This window comes from Chiroxiphia lanceolata, chromosome 18 (assembly GCF_009829145.1).
Source record: "Chiroxiphia lanceolata isolate bChiLan1 chromosome 18, bChiLan1.pri, whole genome shotgun sequence".
NCBI lineage: Eukaryota > Metazoa > Chordata > Aves > Passeriformes > Pipridae > Chiroxiphia > Chiroxiphia lanceolata.
Genome location: NC_045654.1, coordinates 9,664,526 through 9,682,356, shown reverse-complemented (window position 1 = coordinate 9,682,356; position 17,831 = coordinate 9,664,526). Strand labels below are relative to the sequence as shown.

The following is a 17,831-nucleotide window of genomic DNA, read 5'->3' as shown; positions in this document are numbered from 1 at the left end:
GGTATTTGGGAACTGATCTGTTGCTCTCCTGGCTGCCCTGGTGCCTCCTGGCAGCACACAAAGAACATGGATATTTTGTACCTTGTGATGGAAGGAGGTTGTGACAGAACTGTGTGGAAAAGTTGGTCTGGGTGTCAGTGTTGCATTTCCCATCTTCTCTCCCTCCTGTTCACCTGCACCTGCTAAAAGTAGATAATTAATGGTGTGTTCGCAACTTCAGTGTTATTTCTCCTGACTTTGTCCCAGTGTTTGACATTATTCATCGTATCTTGTCCAAAAGAAAATGCATTATTCCTACTCTGCACACAGTGAGTGGCAGGACTGGGACCTAAAAATATTCCCAGGCACATTTAACTCATCTTTTCCAGGCATATTTAATTTATCTGTAAAGACTCATCTAGAGCACCTCTTCCTAAACACCATAAGAACATCTAAACGTGCACAGTCACACCTGAAAGCAAAAACACTGAAAAACTTGACCAGAAAAACACATTTTGGTTTAAATTAAATTATCTGCAAACGGATTCATGCCAGCAAACTGCTTGTATGTATAAAACCCTCCACTGATCCTCTGGACACGTGCACAGTAAAGACTCTGTTACTGTGCAGAGCGGGGGCCTAAAACCCCCAAGGATGAACAGCCAAACCCCCCTAACGATGAGCTGCCGTGTGCGAGCCCCTCGCTGCGCTGCAGAACGGCTCGTTCACCGCATTCCACGTGCCCGCAGCCACCCGTCGCCTCCATCCCCTCCTGGAGCCGGGGAACATCTTCCCCCTTCCATCCCGGTGCTGGGATGTACTTCCATCGCGGGGCACTTAACTTCGGGCACTGCGCCCGCTGTTGGGCACCACGGACACCCCGGCGCGTCCCTACCCATGCTGCGAACCCGCCCCAGCGCTGGGCACCTGTGTGGGACCCCCCAGCACGGGCGGGTTTGAGCTCTGCCCCCCCCCCCAAAAAACAGCGGTTCTCCTGCCCGGCACCACGAGCCCTCCCGGCGCTGCAGCCGCTCGGCACAAGGATGGATGCTCCTCGCTTGGCGATGCTCCTCTCCCCGGGGAAAGCAAAGCCCCGCGGATCAGGGACTTCCACGGCTCCGCATCGCGGCGAGTCCAGCACGGGGGGAGCCGCGGGCACCGGGGACAAGCGGGGGGACCGGGGACAAGCGGGGGGACCGGGGACATCGGCGGGGACCGGGGACATCGGCGGGGACCGGGGACATGCGCGGGGCCGCCCCCGGCCCGCCCCGAGCCGGGCATTGGCCGCGGGCGGCGGGGCGGAGGTGGCGGGGACGCCGCGCCCGCCTCTCGCCGCCGCTCCCCCAGCGCCGCCCGGCCAAGTTTAAACACCCCCGGCCGAGCCGCCCCGGAGTTCGCGGGACGTGCCGGGGAGCGGCTGCCAGGGGGGCCCGTCCCGCCCCGCCCGGAGCGCCCCCGCCGCCGCCTATGCGGGAGCCGCGGGGCCGGCAGAGCCATGGACGGCGGCGGCGGGGCCCCGCCCGCGCTGGAGAAGAACGCGGCGGAGCTGACGGTCATGGACGTGTACGACATCGCCTCGGCCGTGGGGCAGGAGTTTGAGCGGGTCATCGACCAGCACGGCTGCGAGGCCATCGCCCGCCTCATGCCCAAGGTGGTGCGGGTGCTGGAGATCCTGGAGGTGCTCGTGAGCCGCAACCACATCAACCCCGAGATGGAGGAGCTGCGCCTGGAGCTCGACCGCCTGCGCCTCGAGAGGATGGACCGCATCGAGAAGGAGCGGAAGCACCAGAAGGTGCGGGCGGGGGTCGCGGGGACGCGGCGGGGCAGCGCTGCCCCCGCAGAACGCAGCCGGTCCGGGGGGAGCCCCCCCCGCCGCCCAAACGCCCCGCAGCCGCCGGGAAAACAAAGAGGGAGCCGGGATGCCGGGGGGAGCGGGCGGGGCACGGCCCGGGCGGGCCGATGCTGCCTTAGCGTCGCTGAGGGTTTGGGTGTGTTGTTGTTTTGTGTTTCCTTCCCTCCTGGAAGTTTCCTCCCTCCTTCCCATTCTCCTCCTCTTCCCCAGCATTTCCTTCCCCTTGTGTCTCCCCGATTAGGATTCCTGCTCCATCCCCTGTCCTGACGAGAGGGTAGTGCTGCTTCCTGCTAGGCCAGGAAAGGTCACCGACAAGAATACACTTTCCTCTCCGGAGCTGGGAATGATTTAGCACTCTAGTTTTCCTGGCACGCGCATTGGGTAGGCAAGTCATAGGAGAGAGATGGAGGACCAAGTGATTTCAGGGCAGTGTTAGAGCTGGAGAGTGAGGAAGAGCACTCTCCCAAAATCCTGCTCCATCCTCTGATGGCAAGATGTCCCTTTGCTTGTTCTGGGGAGGTCACAGTGTTGCCTGACCCCACTCCCATGAAAGCCCAAGGTGGAGATCATTTCCCATATCCTGTTACCCTCCTGTGGCGGGACAGCACACTCCAGTCACTGCAGTGACAGATCCAGTCTTTAAACCATCAGGATAACTGATTTAAAGGAATGGTTCTTCCAGTGACTGTGCTAAATCATCACTGCTGCCTCATGCCATTCCTGCTCCCACACACAGAATCAGAGTAAACAGGAGACAGGGAATTTCTGGAAGAGAGACCCCAAACTTCAAGATTTGCCTTTAATTTAAATAAATTCAAGTTTTACGTTTTTAAATGAGTAATCTAGGGGTCTTTCACTTAGCATCTGGAAAACATTTTGCAGAGGAAGTCTTAGGGCAATGTCTCTGAAAAGGATGGTGAAAGATCTTTAATGTACAAAGCCTTGATAAGCCTCCAGAGTATGAAGGAAGGAGGTCTGGAGAACAGATAAAGTGTGTTGGATATTTCCCAAATGCTGCAGAGTGAAGTGGATACTGAACTGACCCAGAGTCATTGTACAAGTTGTTCTGTGTAGATGTTTCTAAAGTTCTTATAAAGTGTTAAAAAGTTTCCTAAACGTGTCAGCTGATCTCCCTGCAGTCAAACACCTCTGCTCTGGCAGCTTCTCTGAGTCCTGAAGGGGCTCAGGGAATGTTCAGACAATCCATGTGAAACTTTGGTGGAACCATATTTTAACAACAAAATAAAGTACAAGATACATACATGTATTTTTTTAATCAACTTGATTCCCAGTGCACCAGGTCCCTGTAGAACTGTGGTGTGGCATCACCTCTGTTCAAGTGTGAGGGTTTGAAGAGTCTTTCACAGGGCAGATGCTGATAAAGCACAAAAAGTCAGACTGAGAAATAGTTCTGGCCCAAAAGCCTGCTAAAACCCCTACCCAGGCAAGCTTTTAGGGGCCAGTGCAAGCATCAGTTTATGAGATTTTAGCACTTAAACTTTAAGTGTAGATCTGTTTTGCCTATAAACCTGGCTTAGCACCCCCTGCCTGGGGTTCCCTGAGCTGGCACCAACTGTATTATCTGCCTTCTCTGGCTGGTACTTCCACTAATGAGGAGTCAGAAGTTAATCTCTGCTCCAATTCACTGGGCTCTGCAATAGCAATAAATAACAAAGTTTGCCTGGGCAAACCTTAGGATAGCTGTGTGTTTACAGTGCAGCCACACCTAAATGATACAAGTTTAGATATTTTGGGGAATTTTGAGCATTCTGGCTTGGTTTTATCTGTATTCTCATAGCTGATGAATGTGCTGTTTTATTGCTAAAATAGGTCACTGCGTTATTTTAGCTCCAGAGTTGTAACAGGCAGCATCACTGTAAATAGTGCAGATGTTTGGCAATATCAGTTTCATTACAGATGTGCTTTTTTCTCAAGATAGTTTTAAGCAAAATAGGTGATTAATGGCATTTTCTTTCCTTTTTAATAGTTAAACCTGCACAGCTTACCACACCTTTATGTAACTCATTGTCTCTTTGCCATACAGTGTTTTCTGCAGAAATTTTAGCAGCAATACAGTAATAAATGCCAGGATAAAATGGCATTTGGACCCAAAAGTCACCAGGAACACGACTTCCCATTATCAGAGCATACATTCAAAGCAGAGAGCTGTCCTTTAATCTCTCAGCAGAGCTTATTTTAGCCTGGAGCTGTGCTTGGCTGGGTTGTTGTCTGAATGTGTTTTGTTGTTAGGTAGGAAAGGGGCCTGTGAATGGATGTGAGAGTCAGCAGTGACTCAGCCTGGCTCCAGGGATTTGCATGGAGCTTTTTGTTTGGAGCACATACGTGAACACGGAGCAGGGAATGCCCCCCACTGCAGGAGTGTGAAATACAGAGAAGCTTTTGGAACAAGCAAAGCTCTAAATACGACTGTTTTCCTTGAGGACTTTATACTTTCTGTCCTAATTTGACCTTTGTGAGGATTGGTGACAGCTGCTCTTGACATGGAGTGTCCCGACAAATGGGAGCTGTTTTGCCCGGCCCCACAGCCGCTAACACAGATGCCACTCAGACATTCCAGAGGGAACCATTTGCATGGGAAGCACCACGGTTTTGGGCTTGTGTTTACCACGTGGATCAGGAGCTCTGGCCTTGCTGCACTGGATCACACACATTAATTTACACTTGTGTTTCATAACAGAAATTTAGAGCAGAGACGCTGCTGGGTCAGAACGAGCACGTCTAACCCTGACTGCCTGATCCTCACTGTGGGGTGGGTTTGGGGCATTTGGAACAGCTTTGCAGCTGCTCCCTCGGGTGCAGGAGGGAATTGTTGCTCGTGTTTGGTTGTCTAACACAGCACCCCCTTAATCTGGTCCTCACAGCAGAACAGGGCCATCCTCTGGGTAACTTGCACGGCACAAATGTTTGCACCAGGAATGATCTCCTCGTGTATTTACATTCAGCATATCCCAAAAGGGGACTTGGATGATTAGTTTCCTCATGGTGGCATTAGAAAAGTGGATCTCTTCTAAGAAACTCAGAGTAGCCTCGTTTAATTGTTTTCCATAGGAATCATAGAAGGATTGTTACTGTAAATAGTCCAGTCAAAGACTCTTAACATGCTTTAAAATGTGAATGTGTTGTCCTGGTCTACCCTATAGGAATTAGAACTGGTGGAGGATGTCTGGAGAGGGGAAGCACAGGACCTTCTTACCCAAATTGCACAGCTGCAGGAGGAGAATAAACAGCTGATGACAAACTTGTCTCACAAAGACATTAATTTCACAGAAGAGGAATTTCAGAAGCATGAAGGCAAGTTTGACACTTCAAATTCAATACTTGCTTTGTTATAAAAAGCAATACCTTATCAAAATATTTTGACTGGATAGTCTAGTGTGGTTTTTTCCTCTGTAGATTAATGCAGGTCTGGGGTTTGGAGTCCTGTTTGTTTGTTTATCTGGTTTTTTTACCTGACTAGAAAAATCTCTGAATACATGATGACACTGAAGACATGATAAGAGGTGAAGGTACAAGGGAAAGAAAAGCCTGAACAACTTTTTGTTTGTCTGAGAAGCATCTCTGAAAGTAAAGTCTAGATACACTTTTTGGTCTATCATTTTTTAGTTCTTATTTTGCAAAAAACACTCTTAAGCCCTGCTTATGTTTTTTCATACAAACAGAATAATCCATTCAGTGTGTTTATTTCACACCATCATGCACAGAAACAAGTGGAACTGTTGATCCATTCAGGAGAACTGTTGGCAAAGTAGCACATCAAGATTTCTTTATCTGAACTGTATCAGTCCCTGTATGGAGATATTCTAGGAGAAATCACTATATTCTGCTAGAAGAGGAGACACTGGTTTTACTTGGTTTATCTGCTTTTAGGCTTCCCTCACTTTTTTGGGACCTACAGCCAATTAAAATAAGTGAAGAGATTTGTAGTCCAGGGAGTGGGTGAATCCTGAAGAGCTGAAACAACTCATTTGAGGGCACCTTCCTTGCAGTAGAAAGAAGTACAAGACATACCTGCAAGTGCAGCAACTGAAAAAATTGCCAGGCTCAGCTCCCACCCACAGCTCAGCCAACAGCTCTTTCCCAGGAGCAGAGGAACAGATTCCCATTTGCTCCACTGTTCCCAGCACAGAATTAAAGATCCCAAGTCCATTCCATGATGTCCCGGGTGTGAGTGCAAAGTGACAGGCCAGTCTGAAAACAGAGCACCCAGCTGAGCCACTGCAGCTCTCCAGTAAAGCTTTAGGAACAAAGGGATATCCTTTTCCAGACACCAGAGGCTGGGATTAAGTGGAGCTTTGCTGTAGGAGGATGGCAATGTCCCACACTGTGGAAGCTGCACGTGCTGTTGCCCCGAGGCTGAGCACTGCACTGCTCACCTGCCCTGGGGAGAGCATAATGAAACCTTCAAAAAGCAAAAATTGTTAAACCTCTCAAGATGACCACTTTTGAAAACCAAATGCAGTGCTTTCAATTTAGGAGTCAGTGAGTGGCAAAGAAGCAGCTCAACATCAGGCTTTTAAACTCCCATTTAAAATTCAGAATGGCAGCAGTGAGTCATGGGCCGTGGAGACTGACATCTCGTTATAAAGAACCAGCTTCCCCTTTGTTTTCTTTTCTTTTTTTTTTCTTCTTTTTCCCTTCCAGGGGCTATCTAGCTCGCTGCAGCTCATGTGCTTGCATTTAAATATAGCCATACTCCTCACATCCAGCCAGCCAAGCAAATGCCAGACGTGCTTTTCATGTTATTTTTACTGTGTCAACCCAAGTATAACAACACAAACAAAACCCACAAACCCATTCCAGACTTCAGATTCTGGGATCATTGATATTCTTCAACCAAAATCATCAGTTTAAGTCAAATCACGTTAATTTATATCAGCCTGATCTTCTTATTGGGATCTGTTATAACAAACCCAACTGGTTTGCTTTTAGAAAATGTTGTCATTAACGAGCAGGGATAGATTTGTCTCAAATGACTTGTTTGGATAGTGACAGCAAGCAGTCCTGCTGCTCTTCTGCAGTCTCCATCCTGTGATCTGATGCATGGGGAGTCCAGAGAGGCAGGTTTTCAAGCTAAATACTGTGTTAGCTGGGCTAACTCTGCCCAGACTCTGGTGCTCCCACCTCAGCATGGTTTAGTATTGTGCTCATGTCTCCCCTCAGCACTGGCCCCAGGCATCAGCAGCTCCTGCTTACTCACCACACATTTTTCTGGCACAGGCAACAGAGGCCACTGATTTGGGTGTGCATGATCCAAACAGTCTGAGCAGAGCAGGGTTCCTGTGAAAGGACCTGTGGCACAACACAAACCACCCAGGAGGGGTTAAAGATGACTCTGTAACAGCCATTAATGCGACTCCTCCCAAGCTCAAGCTGGGCACTGCCTGATGGTGCTGACTGAGTGGAATATCCCAGGAAAATGCCACAAGCAAACTTGATCCAAGTGTGTCAGACAGGACGAGCAGGCTGTGTGTCAGTGCAGCAGGGAGCTGCTGTCTCAGCCTGGCTGTGGTAGGGGACAGGCAGCAGTTGTGTGACCCTCCTGTGCTGCAGAACCTACAATTCCCTTCAAAAGTGGAGTTGAACTTGTTCCAAGTATTCAGGTGGTGGTACAGTGTGCCACAAGCCTTGCCTGGCACTTTGGCCTGTCGTGAGAGATGTGTGAACACAACACTAAACAGATCCCTAAGCATAAAGGATGGAGTTTTTTTCCTTTTTTTCCTTTTTTCCCCCAGTTTCTTTTCTTTTTTCCTTTGGTGTTCCCCTCCTGGCTGCTTTCCTTTCCCCTGCTGGAACAATGCTATGATCACAGCAATCCACAGGAAGCTGCTCATAGGATGTGCCTGGGGAAGCTGGCTGGGTGTGCCATTTAAGATCTTGCAGTTATTAGAGTTTGAATCATTTAGAGATAATTATTTTACATTTAGGGCATTTAGTGATTTCCCTCTCGTCCTTCCCAGTGCCTGAGGAAATGGAAGGAGATGTGACTGTTTCTCAAACGCTTCCCACCTTTCCTTTCCCCTCCTCTTGAAATAAAAATCAGAGCAATTTGTGCACACAGTTGAAGTTTTTTAGGTTCACCAAGTGTTAGGGAGAAAAATGAGCCCAGTGGGAGAAAAAGTAGTCAGCACTGAAATGGTACTTTATTCTTTAAATAGCACCTGCTATCTAGAGATCTCAAAGCACCTCACAAATTCTTATGAATAGAGCTGCACTCACTAGTCCTGCCTCCTTCTGGGTGAAACCACCAGTCTAAAGTGTCACTGCAGTTCCTCTACTTTAAGGCAAAGTTTGGAGATTTTTTTGTTTTTAAATGGAGCTGATGTTTCAGGCCCCAGGCCTGAGACTGGCAGCAGTGGGTAGATCCGGGAACCTGCAGTGAGTTTTGGGGACACAGTAATGTGCCAGACCTGTGTGTGACAGGAGAGTTAAGTAGCAGGATGTCCTTGTCCTCCCTGGTGGGTATGAGCTGGTACCACAGCAGAGAATCAAAATTATCCTTCAAAGAACTAGAACCCAGAGCACAGGGATGATAAGGACCACAGTCCAGAAATAGAGCAGGCAAATGCACCACAGAATTACAAGAGATGAGAATGTAACACTAGAATGAGAACACCATGTCACTGACTGTTCTTGTCTGGGGTTTGACAGGAACATGCCCTGTGAACCAAATTCCCAGCCAGCCATGACCACCAGTCCTTTTCCCAGCAGGGCAGTTCCCTGTTCTCTGCAGTTCCACAGCCTGGTCCTTTGGCAGTGAGGGATCAGAGCTGCTGTATCCCATTTCCCTGGTACACACAGGAGCCCACAGCTGCTGCAGGAGAGCACAGCCACCAGTCACTCCCTCTCTGAGGTTTGTCCTTCCCTGCTGTGTTATCCATCAGTTCTCACTGTAGCTGACCTGTGAGTTGGAGTTCCTACAGGCATGCAGCCAAATTCTTTTACGGACCAACTCTGAATTTCTCTGATGAGGGAAGAACAAAACCAGAAAGTCTGAGCTGATGTTAGAAAGCAGAGACCTGCCTGGCTGCATGCATTTGATGCACAAAGAACATATTTCTGATGTGGGAACTGCTTTACTGTATTAAAAAGGAAGAGGCTTTCCAGCCACCCCAGAGTGGGGAGTGAATTATCACCACCGACAGTTCATAAATGGAAGAAGATGAGGACCTACATAATAAAATACTTTGCCAAAGGCAACAGAATTAGCAGCAGCCCCTGAATTTGAGTTCCTGCCTGGGCTGGACTTTGGCCAGAGCAGGCAGACACTGCCCTGGTCACAGGGTTTCATCTTCCAAGGATGTTGTGCAGCGTGATTTTATGTGATAATTTAGGACTGTCAGACCACATGTCTCTGTGCCACTGTCAGGGAAGGCCAGAGCAGGGGATTCATCATCTCACCAAGTTAAATCCTCTGCTCTGTGTCTGCCCCAAGAGCCCATCACTGCAGTGCCAGATCCCAATTATCTCCATAATGGCACATGGAAGAATGCTTCCTGTTTTGTGCTTTCTGACAATTCCTAATGATTCACTGGTCAGATTTCAGGTTAATCTAACCCTTTATTTACTTTCAGACAGGATAAATCTTGGATTCTTGGAAATGTTCAAGCCATCTTTCACTAGTGAAATCTCATGTAGTATTTTTCTCTCAAGTACAGTTATTCTAAAAATGAATCATTGCACAATAGGATGGTGGCAAAACATGAGGATAAAATATGTGAGCATAATTCAGATTAAAATTCTGTTCTGGGTTCAAGGGTGACCCTCTGAAGGTCCTGCTTTCACCCAACACAACACTGGGTTTCAACAAAAAAATCATTCTAGTCCAGTGCTCCTCAGCTGATTTAGATCCACACGCTATCCACGACAGTGACTGTTGTTTACATCTTGCTGAGGATCCAAACCATCTTTTTTGCAATTTTCACAAGGCCTTGGCCAGCTGATTCCACGGATTTTCACACAGATAACTAAGCTCCCTGGGGCATAGTGTGAACATTGATGTAAAACTACTGAGGCAGCAACATGCAGCAGTGGCACTTCACTGTTACAAATGTTTCTGAGGACTGTCAGTTCCTTTTTTAAGGAGTTTCTGTGCAGTGGCTTTATGGAGTGGATTGTGTTATCTGTGTTCTCTGTTACCCTTGAAGTAACCTCTAAAGCATCTTCCAACAGCTCTGTAATTTTACCAGCAGGCAACTGCCAGAGTCTTTACCTAAATATCTCTCACTGCTATTGTTCTCAGCCTCAGCAGCTTCTAAATGTCCTTGGTTTGTTTTCTGTGTTTGTTTTTTAACCAGGGATGTCAGAGAGAGAGCGGCAAGTCATGAAGAAACTGAAGGAAGTGGTTGATAAACAGAGGGATGAAATCAGAGCAAAGGACCGGGAACTCGGACTTAAAAATGAGGATGTAGAGGCTGTAAGTGGCTCTTGGCCTTCCTATTTCTCTTCTTTCTCATCCATGCTTCCATAGCCTGATTCCAAGTTTGAAGTTAATGTAAAAGTATAAGCAATGCTTATAGTCCTGCAGCTGAAGTGTCCAGCAAAGCTCTGCAGTGCCCAGAATGGTCAGGCAGGACAGGCTGCAGGGCACACACACTGCTGTGTCCTGGGCCACACACTTGGCATGGGAACAGGGCAGGTAATTTTCTCTGGCTGCTTGAATGTCTCAGCTTTGGCAGTGCAAACTCAGCACCCTGTGCCTCACCCAGGGATCCCTGCTGTGGGTGAGTGGGCTGCTGTCTATTTTGCATATTCTGTCTGCAGAGGTGGCAGCAGGGACTCCACACACACATTCCCACTGCAGGGATGCTGTGTGGATTACCTCTGCATGGGAAGGGGCTGGGAGGAAAGGGCCTGAGCTGAGCCCAGGTCACTGCTGCCAGCAGTGACCTTCTGTTCCAGGTTTAGTCTCAGATGAATCACAGACTCCGTGGTGACTCCGGGATCACATGACATCTTGGCACTTTCTGTGTCAGGAGGAATGACCTCCTTACCCATATTTTGCTTCCCATTCTCACACTGCCTCCTCTCCTTAGGCCATGGGACTTTTCTGCCCTAGTGAGGGCCAGGCCTAGGTGATCTCTGCTCTGCCTAAGTGCCTCCTGCAGGTGCTGCGGCCCTTGGAACTGGGGCTGTCCATACCCAGCAGGTCACATCCTGCCTTGGGAGAACCCCAGAGCTCAAAGCAAGGGACTTGTCACCTGAATACTAAGGATTCCTCTACCTTGTCTCTCTTCTACTTAGGGTTAAGACTTGATCCAGAATTCCATAAGCCACCCTGTCCTTCAACCTGGCTTTTTTTGAAACTATAAGAAGTGATGGATTTGCTTTTAGCTGGAGAATTCCCTGTCCTGGGGGAAAAATGCCTCTTTCCTCTAGAACCCAATTAAATTTGAGTGACTGAAACTGTAGCAGGTAATTAGATATTAACAAAGTAATCTGGGGCTGAGGAGAATCTTCCAGATTAAATCCAACCCACTATTTCTCTAAAATGATATTTGGGACTTGGCCACCACGGCTGATGGCTGAGGGGACACTGACAACTCTCACTGATGTTTTACAGCTTCAGCAGCAACAGAACAGGTTAATGAAGATTAACCATGACCTGCGGCACCGGATCACGGTGGTGGAGGCTCAGGGGAAGGCCCTGATCGAGCAGAAGGTGGAGTTGGAAGCGTATCTGCAAACCAAGGAGCAGGAGATGGGCAGCCTGAGGGCAGAGCTGGGGAAGCTCCGAGAGAAACTGCAGGGTGAGGACAGCCAGGAGAGCCAGAATGGGGAGGAAGTGAAGGTAAGAGGCACTTTAAATCACTTTTAAACGGGCTTTTAAAAAGCTTTGGACTCCATACAAAGTACCTCTTTGGATAAAGATAAATGGGATTGATACACACCAGAGGCAGTGGTGGGACTTGAGGACAGCACTTTGTGTTCAGGTGTGACGTGAGTGATGTCACTGCACTGTGCAGGAAAGACCCTGTCAGGGTGGATGATGATCCAGTGGAACAAACCCTTCTTTCCTAAAAGAGAGAACCAGTCTTGCAGAAGGCAGAGTGGCAGCACAAGTCAGCAGTGAGGGAACAGCTCTCCACTTAGACTTGGCTACTCATCCTACATCCTTTGGGTCACACACTAGAGAACAGAGTTTGCCAGATATCAGAACAAATCTTTGCTTCAAAAGAGAGTGTGAAACACCCACTTCACTGGTAGTGGGCAGAATATACCTCAAGAAGCAGAGGCAGAGGCTGAGGGGTACCTTGGTTTCCCCTGGAATGTGAGAGCCAGCGTTGTGTTAACATGTCTCTGTTGAATTGGCCAAGCACTGCATTAATGATGAAAAGGGTTATTTAATTGCTGTTAATTCAGCCAGGACACCCAGCTTTGTAAATGGGGCTGGGGAGCCCAGGCCTGGAGCCAGCAGGAGTGAAAGTGTCCTCAGTGTCTGGAGAGAAAGGATTCATTCTTCACCTCTCCCCAACTCATCAGTTCCATGGCAATGGCAACTCTTCTAATTAGAGCTGTTCCCGGTCCCTTTGCCAGGACAGTGCTCAGACAGGAATTGCAGTGGCAAGCAGAAAGCTGGAATAGCTGCATGTTCCTGAATGGACATTGCTTGTTGGCTTCAGTCAAGGACATTTGTGTTGGCTACAGGCTGCTCAGTCTCTGCTGATTTGAGCAAAATCTAGCAAAAATAGCTTATTTGGGTAATGGTGTGGGGCAAATATACAACCAAAACAAGACATATCAGCTCAGACCATAACCTAGGGAGTGAAGAGGACGAAAAGTGTTTGGGTAAAGCTTTTGTTAGGTTGCATCAATCTTTATTCCCTGTAATCTGTGTTGGGATGAAAGGATGATCAAACAGTGCCCAAGTGAGCATCACTCTGCTGCCTCATCCCTGCAGGACAGGGACTGCAGTCCTGCTCTGGGAATTCCCATTGCACCAACCTGAGCCGGGTTCCACCTGAAATGACGGATAAGCAGATGGCAAAACTGGTTCACAAACACAACCTTAAAAGAGGGTGGGATCAGGCTTAAAAAAATGGAGTGTTTATGAATTTCAGTCCTTAGCTCCTCAAATTTCCAGCTTGTATCCCACACAGGAGCTTGGAGACTCTGATCTCTGCATCCTGCAAGGAGAGCTGGTGGCTGACCTGGCAGCTCTGATTTCCTGTGCTGGCCTCTATCAGTCCTTGCAAAAAGCAGCACATTTCAAATGGACTTTGCTACATTTCAAATGCACTTCTGTGGAACAGAGTGTCCTGCATTTATCTGTATTGTTATAAATCCTGCAGCATTTATAATCTAAAGGCTTGGAGCTGCTCTTCAACATCTCAGTTCCAAGCACCCTTGTCATTAACTGGTCCTCAGCTCTTTGTGCAGCCACTGAGTGGAAAAACAGCAGAGGACCTGACTGATGGTGTCCTGTGTGCTGCACTTACACAGACCACGTTTTCACAAGCAGTTTGTGCCACAGAGTTCTGAGCAAGTGCTAGAGGGGACAGGAAGCAGCCCCACAGGCCTGGGAATCCAGACATGTGCCTAGAGAGCAAGGGCTGGCTTGTTGGGAACCCCAGAGACTCAGTGGTGGGAGATAAAATTCCTCCAAGCTTCCAGTGAACTCTTCTTAGAGGACAAGAAGAGACAAGGGTACAGGTGTGTAACCCCCTCATCTGCAGCTTTCTTCCACTTTGTATCCAGATCTGGTGCTAACACCATTCCTGCTTTTCAAATGAAGGCATTAGAGGGATATAAACTTAAACCTCCACATGATATGTTTACATCCAAAGGGAGGAGCTGGAAGGAACTGTATGACCTTTGCTATGTTGGTTTTTTCAGTGTTTATGTAAAAGGCTGATGTTTGATTTACCCCATTTGTTAAAAGAATGAATTCTTTAAACTGACTTGTTTATCAAAAATTAGACATTTTCAGTGGACTTTCTGGCAGGAATTTCTCCACAGAAAAGCTTTATCACCTCTAAGGTGGCTCAGATTGGACTCTGTGTCCAGGCCTGCCAGTCTCACCTGTCCTGTGTGCACAGGGAAGAACAAAGGGATCAGATCCCTGAGCTGTTCTTGCTGAAAGTCTTTATCACGAAAAACAAATTCCTTCTACATTTTTTTTCTTCTTCCAATTTCTGTGTTTCCCTTGAGTGAGGATTTAATAGGGCTGAAAGGAAGAGGCTGGGAATATTCTGATAAATACTTCAGACTCCTCCAACCTGCACTCACATGATGAATTTAAAGCCCATGTTTCACTCCCCAGGCAGAACCAAACAATGATGACTGTCTGTCAGAGTCAGAAAAGATGGCACTGGACTTAAAAGATCCGAATCGGCCGAGGTTCACCTTGCAGGAGCTCCGGGATGTCCTTCACGAGAGGAATGAATTGAAATCCAGAGTGTTTTTACTTCAAGAGGAGCTTTTATATTACAAAAGGTAGGTCAGATCCCCTCTCCTGTTGCATGAAATGCACAGGGGAGCCATAGGGTAGGTCTGGAAACAGTAAATGTGCTCTGAAATAGTGTCCAACAAGCTCTAGTTTCTGCAAAGGCTTAAGTAGTGATTGCAGGGATATGGCTTTGGTTTGGTCCTGGTACCTCAAATTTGGGAAAAACCATGTCCTTCTCTAACTCCCAGGTTTTCCCCGAGCCTTAGAAAGATTACAAACATTTAATCCTTTTGAACATCAAGTATGAGGATAAGAAGTCTATAATGAAAATTCTAGATGTTTTATTCAATCCATTCCTCTTCTCCCTCTCTTTGTGACAATGGGAAGAAAATATTGAACAAAGAGCCAGTTCTAGATGCTGTTCCTTTTTGAAGAGAAAAATCTTCAGTTGATTTGAATGACTTTTGAACAGATCCTTTTGCATTCCTTCATCCCCAGTACCACCTCAGATTGACTTGTAGACCTTAAAGTGGCTTGGAAGGAGAACATTAATTATCTTTTCTTTCTTTCAAGTGAGGAAATGGAAGAAGAAACTAGACCCCCTCAACCTCCCCCCATAATTCAGTCAAAACCCTCAACTCAACCTGAATCTGGAATCAAACGACTGTAAGTAGCATATTTTCTATGGATACTGGGTATAGTCTGCAAATACTGAATGTTTCTTATGGGTAGGACACTTTTAAAGACTTTAAAAATTAAGATAACCACATTCCTACTGCATATGGGAGAGACATTAAAGGAGCACTTGGCTTTGGCCAAAACTTGTGCCTAGATCGTGGACAACTTTCAGTCTGGGATTATATTTCCCCATGACCTCACTGTGCCCATTTCCCTGTTGATCAAAGCCTTTAGACCCTGAACTGCATTGTGGGGACAGCACAAAAACCTTCTGTTTGCTGAGCAAATTCGCTGCTGGAGAGGATGTATAAAAGAACCCCACCTTCTTCTGAGGTGTTTTGTGTTGCTGTCTGAAACCAAAGCTCACTGCCAGAGGTGTGCAGTTACCAGTGCATCACTCCATTAGGAAATCACAGGGTTAACCAATCCATTTGTCTGTGGAAACTCCCTCCTGTACATTTATTTATTCCAGATTAAGTCTTCCAACCTTATAGCAAACAACTCTTTGGATTTTTGTGCCACGGAAGCTTAACTTTTTTAACAGCATAAATGATTTTGGAACAGGCATTTGATTCCACATAAGAAGCTCTTCCATCCTGTCCCCAGTCCTTGTTCAGTAACACCAGCAGCCCTGTGAGAATAAGTTCCATTGGAAGATCTGGACTGACCCAAAACACCATGAAGTCAGGAGGGCACTGTTGATTATTTTCAGTAGAGTCCAACTTCTGCCTGTGCTCAGAGAACCCTTCCTCTCACATGACTGGGAAATACACTTTGAGTTTGGACTTCAGTTTTCATTCTGCAACTGTAATGGTATAAAAATAGTAACTTTGTGACACAAGATCTCCACTGGAAAGCTTCTCTTTCCTTTTACATTTATTTTAGTACTTTTTAAAGCTGGGAATGGCTGGTTTCAGCTCATGCAGTTTGTGTTTGATTTGAAATGCTGCCTTTGGTGAAGCAAAGGCAGCATAAAAACGTAAATAGAGGCTATAAGACAGAGCCCATGTTGGTGAGAAATTAGCTTTGACTCTGCCTAAGCTGAAATGACTTCTTTTAGCTGTTATGCTCTCTGTTCTCTCTCTCTTTAGCCATCATATTAAATAAGGGAAGAGAAAACTCTACCTGAGTAATCTGAAGGGTGGTAGTAGTTTTCATGTTTGTCTTATTCTTGCAGCCTGTCTGGACAGGATTTGTCTAGTGAGGGTTTACTTTCTTCCCCCCTCCCCTCTCTGTGTGTTGTCAACAGTGTCCTTGTTAGATGGGCTTTAAAAAGACAGGAAATGTCACTGCTGGGAAAAGCAAAGAACCCAAATGTAGCATCTGTCCTGTCCTGTCTTGTCCTATCCTGTCCTGTCTGAACCCCTCCTGCCCCACTGCAGTCCCTGCCTGCTGTGAGGTGTCCAGAGCTCCCTTCTCCCTCTCCCACCAGGTTACCTATGGATGCCTGGGGAACAAACACACTGGCACAGAAACTCTCTGTCCCTAAAGATGCGATGAAAGCTTGGAGTGCTGCTGTCTTTGTGCAGAGTGCCTTCACAGAGCAAAGTGGGGTTGTTTTTCCCTCTGTTTCAGACTTTTCTTCCTGATTAAAGCTGAAGTATAAAAACAGGAGGCCCTGTTGGTCCTCTCACAGGAAGTTTTATCCTTGCCTGTGCAATGTGCCCTTTTTCCCTTCACCACACAGTGTCTGAGGGAATGAGCCACGTGTAAATGCAGCCTGTGCCATCCAGGATGTGCTCAGGTGATTCTCCATAAAGAAAGGAAACCACAAGTTACATAAATCAGCATTTTTTCTGGGTTGGCTCATTTGGGGCAAGCTCTGAGTTCTATCTCAAAGTGACTTCTACATTTGTCTCTCCCCCATCACATGTCAGTTTTAATGAAATAATGTAACCAGGAGGCTTTACTGAGGAGGAAGAGTCCAAGGCTTAAAAATGCTCCCTCTGTTTGGAGCAGAAAACGCCCTTTTGTTTTCTCCTTAAGGCTACGTGCTTGTCTGTCACTGATGTCATGCCTCAAACAGCCAGGAGTTTTCTCCCTATTCTCATACTCTACAAAAGCTGGTGTGTGTGTGTGTGTGTGTGTCAGTTCTGCAGCTCAGGATGTGCCACATGGCATAAAAATAGAAATCCTGGCTGCTGCCAATGATCCAACGGTGTTTGCTCGTTTGTTTTTGGTTTTAACTTCAGAATAGGAGTTAGGGATTGTTGGGGAGAGCTGCTTTTGGTCACAAGTGAAATGTCTCTCGTGATTTCAACCTAATCTTTAATTGACATTAGTCCACAGTTCAAAAAATTATTTGGCACAAGGGAGAACCTGTGAGGAGAATCCTTAGGAAAGCAGAGGGTGTTGCAGGTACGGTGGAGGTGTGTTGGCAGGGGGGTGTGGGGCTGGCTGGGCACAGAGCTCTCAGCTCTCTCAGCCTCTCAGCTGCATGGATTGTCTAATGCTCAGTAAGTGCTGAACCCTCACAAAGAGCCAGTCTTGCTGTGAGCAGCTCCCCAGTGTCCCTGCCAGGGCAGTTGCAGGGTCTCCCTTCAGCATTCAGTGCCTGCAGTTGGCATCTTCCTGCATGTGGAGCAACGCAGGTTCCTTCGGAACAGACACACAGGCCCTTTAACCACCGGGTTTCTCAGGGGGTTATTTCAACATTTCACCTGCAATGCTGGTTTTTAACTTGAAACTATCGACTGTAATTTCTGTAAACTCTTTTAACTGTGATGCTGGTCCTCTAACCCTGTTTTCCTGCGAACACCCAGTAGTCACAGCAGAGTTTTGTATTCCTTAACATGCACCTTCATCCTCCATTTCATTGTGTCTGTGCCTGTTTGTCTCTTGGGAAACGAAACGTGCCCTCTGCTCTGCATTGCTGGAGGTGGTAACACCCTGATGGAATCCAAGCCAGGTTGCAGG

At 47.3% G+C, this 17,831-nt stretch overlaps 1 protein-coding gene across 4 annotated transcripts in view; it reads left to right on the top strand.

Annotated features, from left to right (window-relative positions):
- The first annotated feature begins 1,339 nt into the window (after nucleotides 1-1,339).
- RILPL1 (Rab interacting lysosomal protein like 1) overlaps nucleotides 1,340-17,831 on the top strand; it is a 31,563-nt gene continuing 15,071 nt past the window's right edge. For 3 of the 4 annotated variants that reach the window (XR_004360123.1, XM_032705520.1, XM_032705522.1), the window contains exons 1-6: nucleotides 1,340-1,771; nucleotides 4,993-5,143; nucleotides 10,147-10,265; nucleotides 11,412-11,639; nucleotides 14,112-14,284; nucleotides 14,811-14,903. Coding sequence is in view for 3 of the 4 variants with exons in the window: in XM_032705520.1 (XP_032561411.1) it covers nucleotides 1,475-1,771; nucleotides 4,993-5,143; nucleotides 10,147-10,265; nucleotides 11,412-11,639; nucleotides 14,112-14,284; nucleotides 14,811-14,903 (1,061 nt within the window). In the remaining variant the exon portion in view is untranslated. Of the gene's footprint in view, nucleotides 1,772-4,992; nucleotides 5,144-10,146; nucleotides 10,266-11,411; nucleotides 11,640-14,111; nucleotides 14,285-14,810; nucleotides 14,904-17,197; nucleotides 17,274-17,831 lie in introns of all 4 variants that reach the window. The other variant, XM_032705523.1, reaches the window with a different exon arrangement.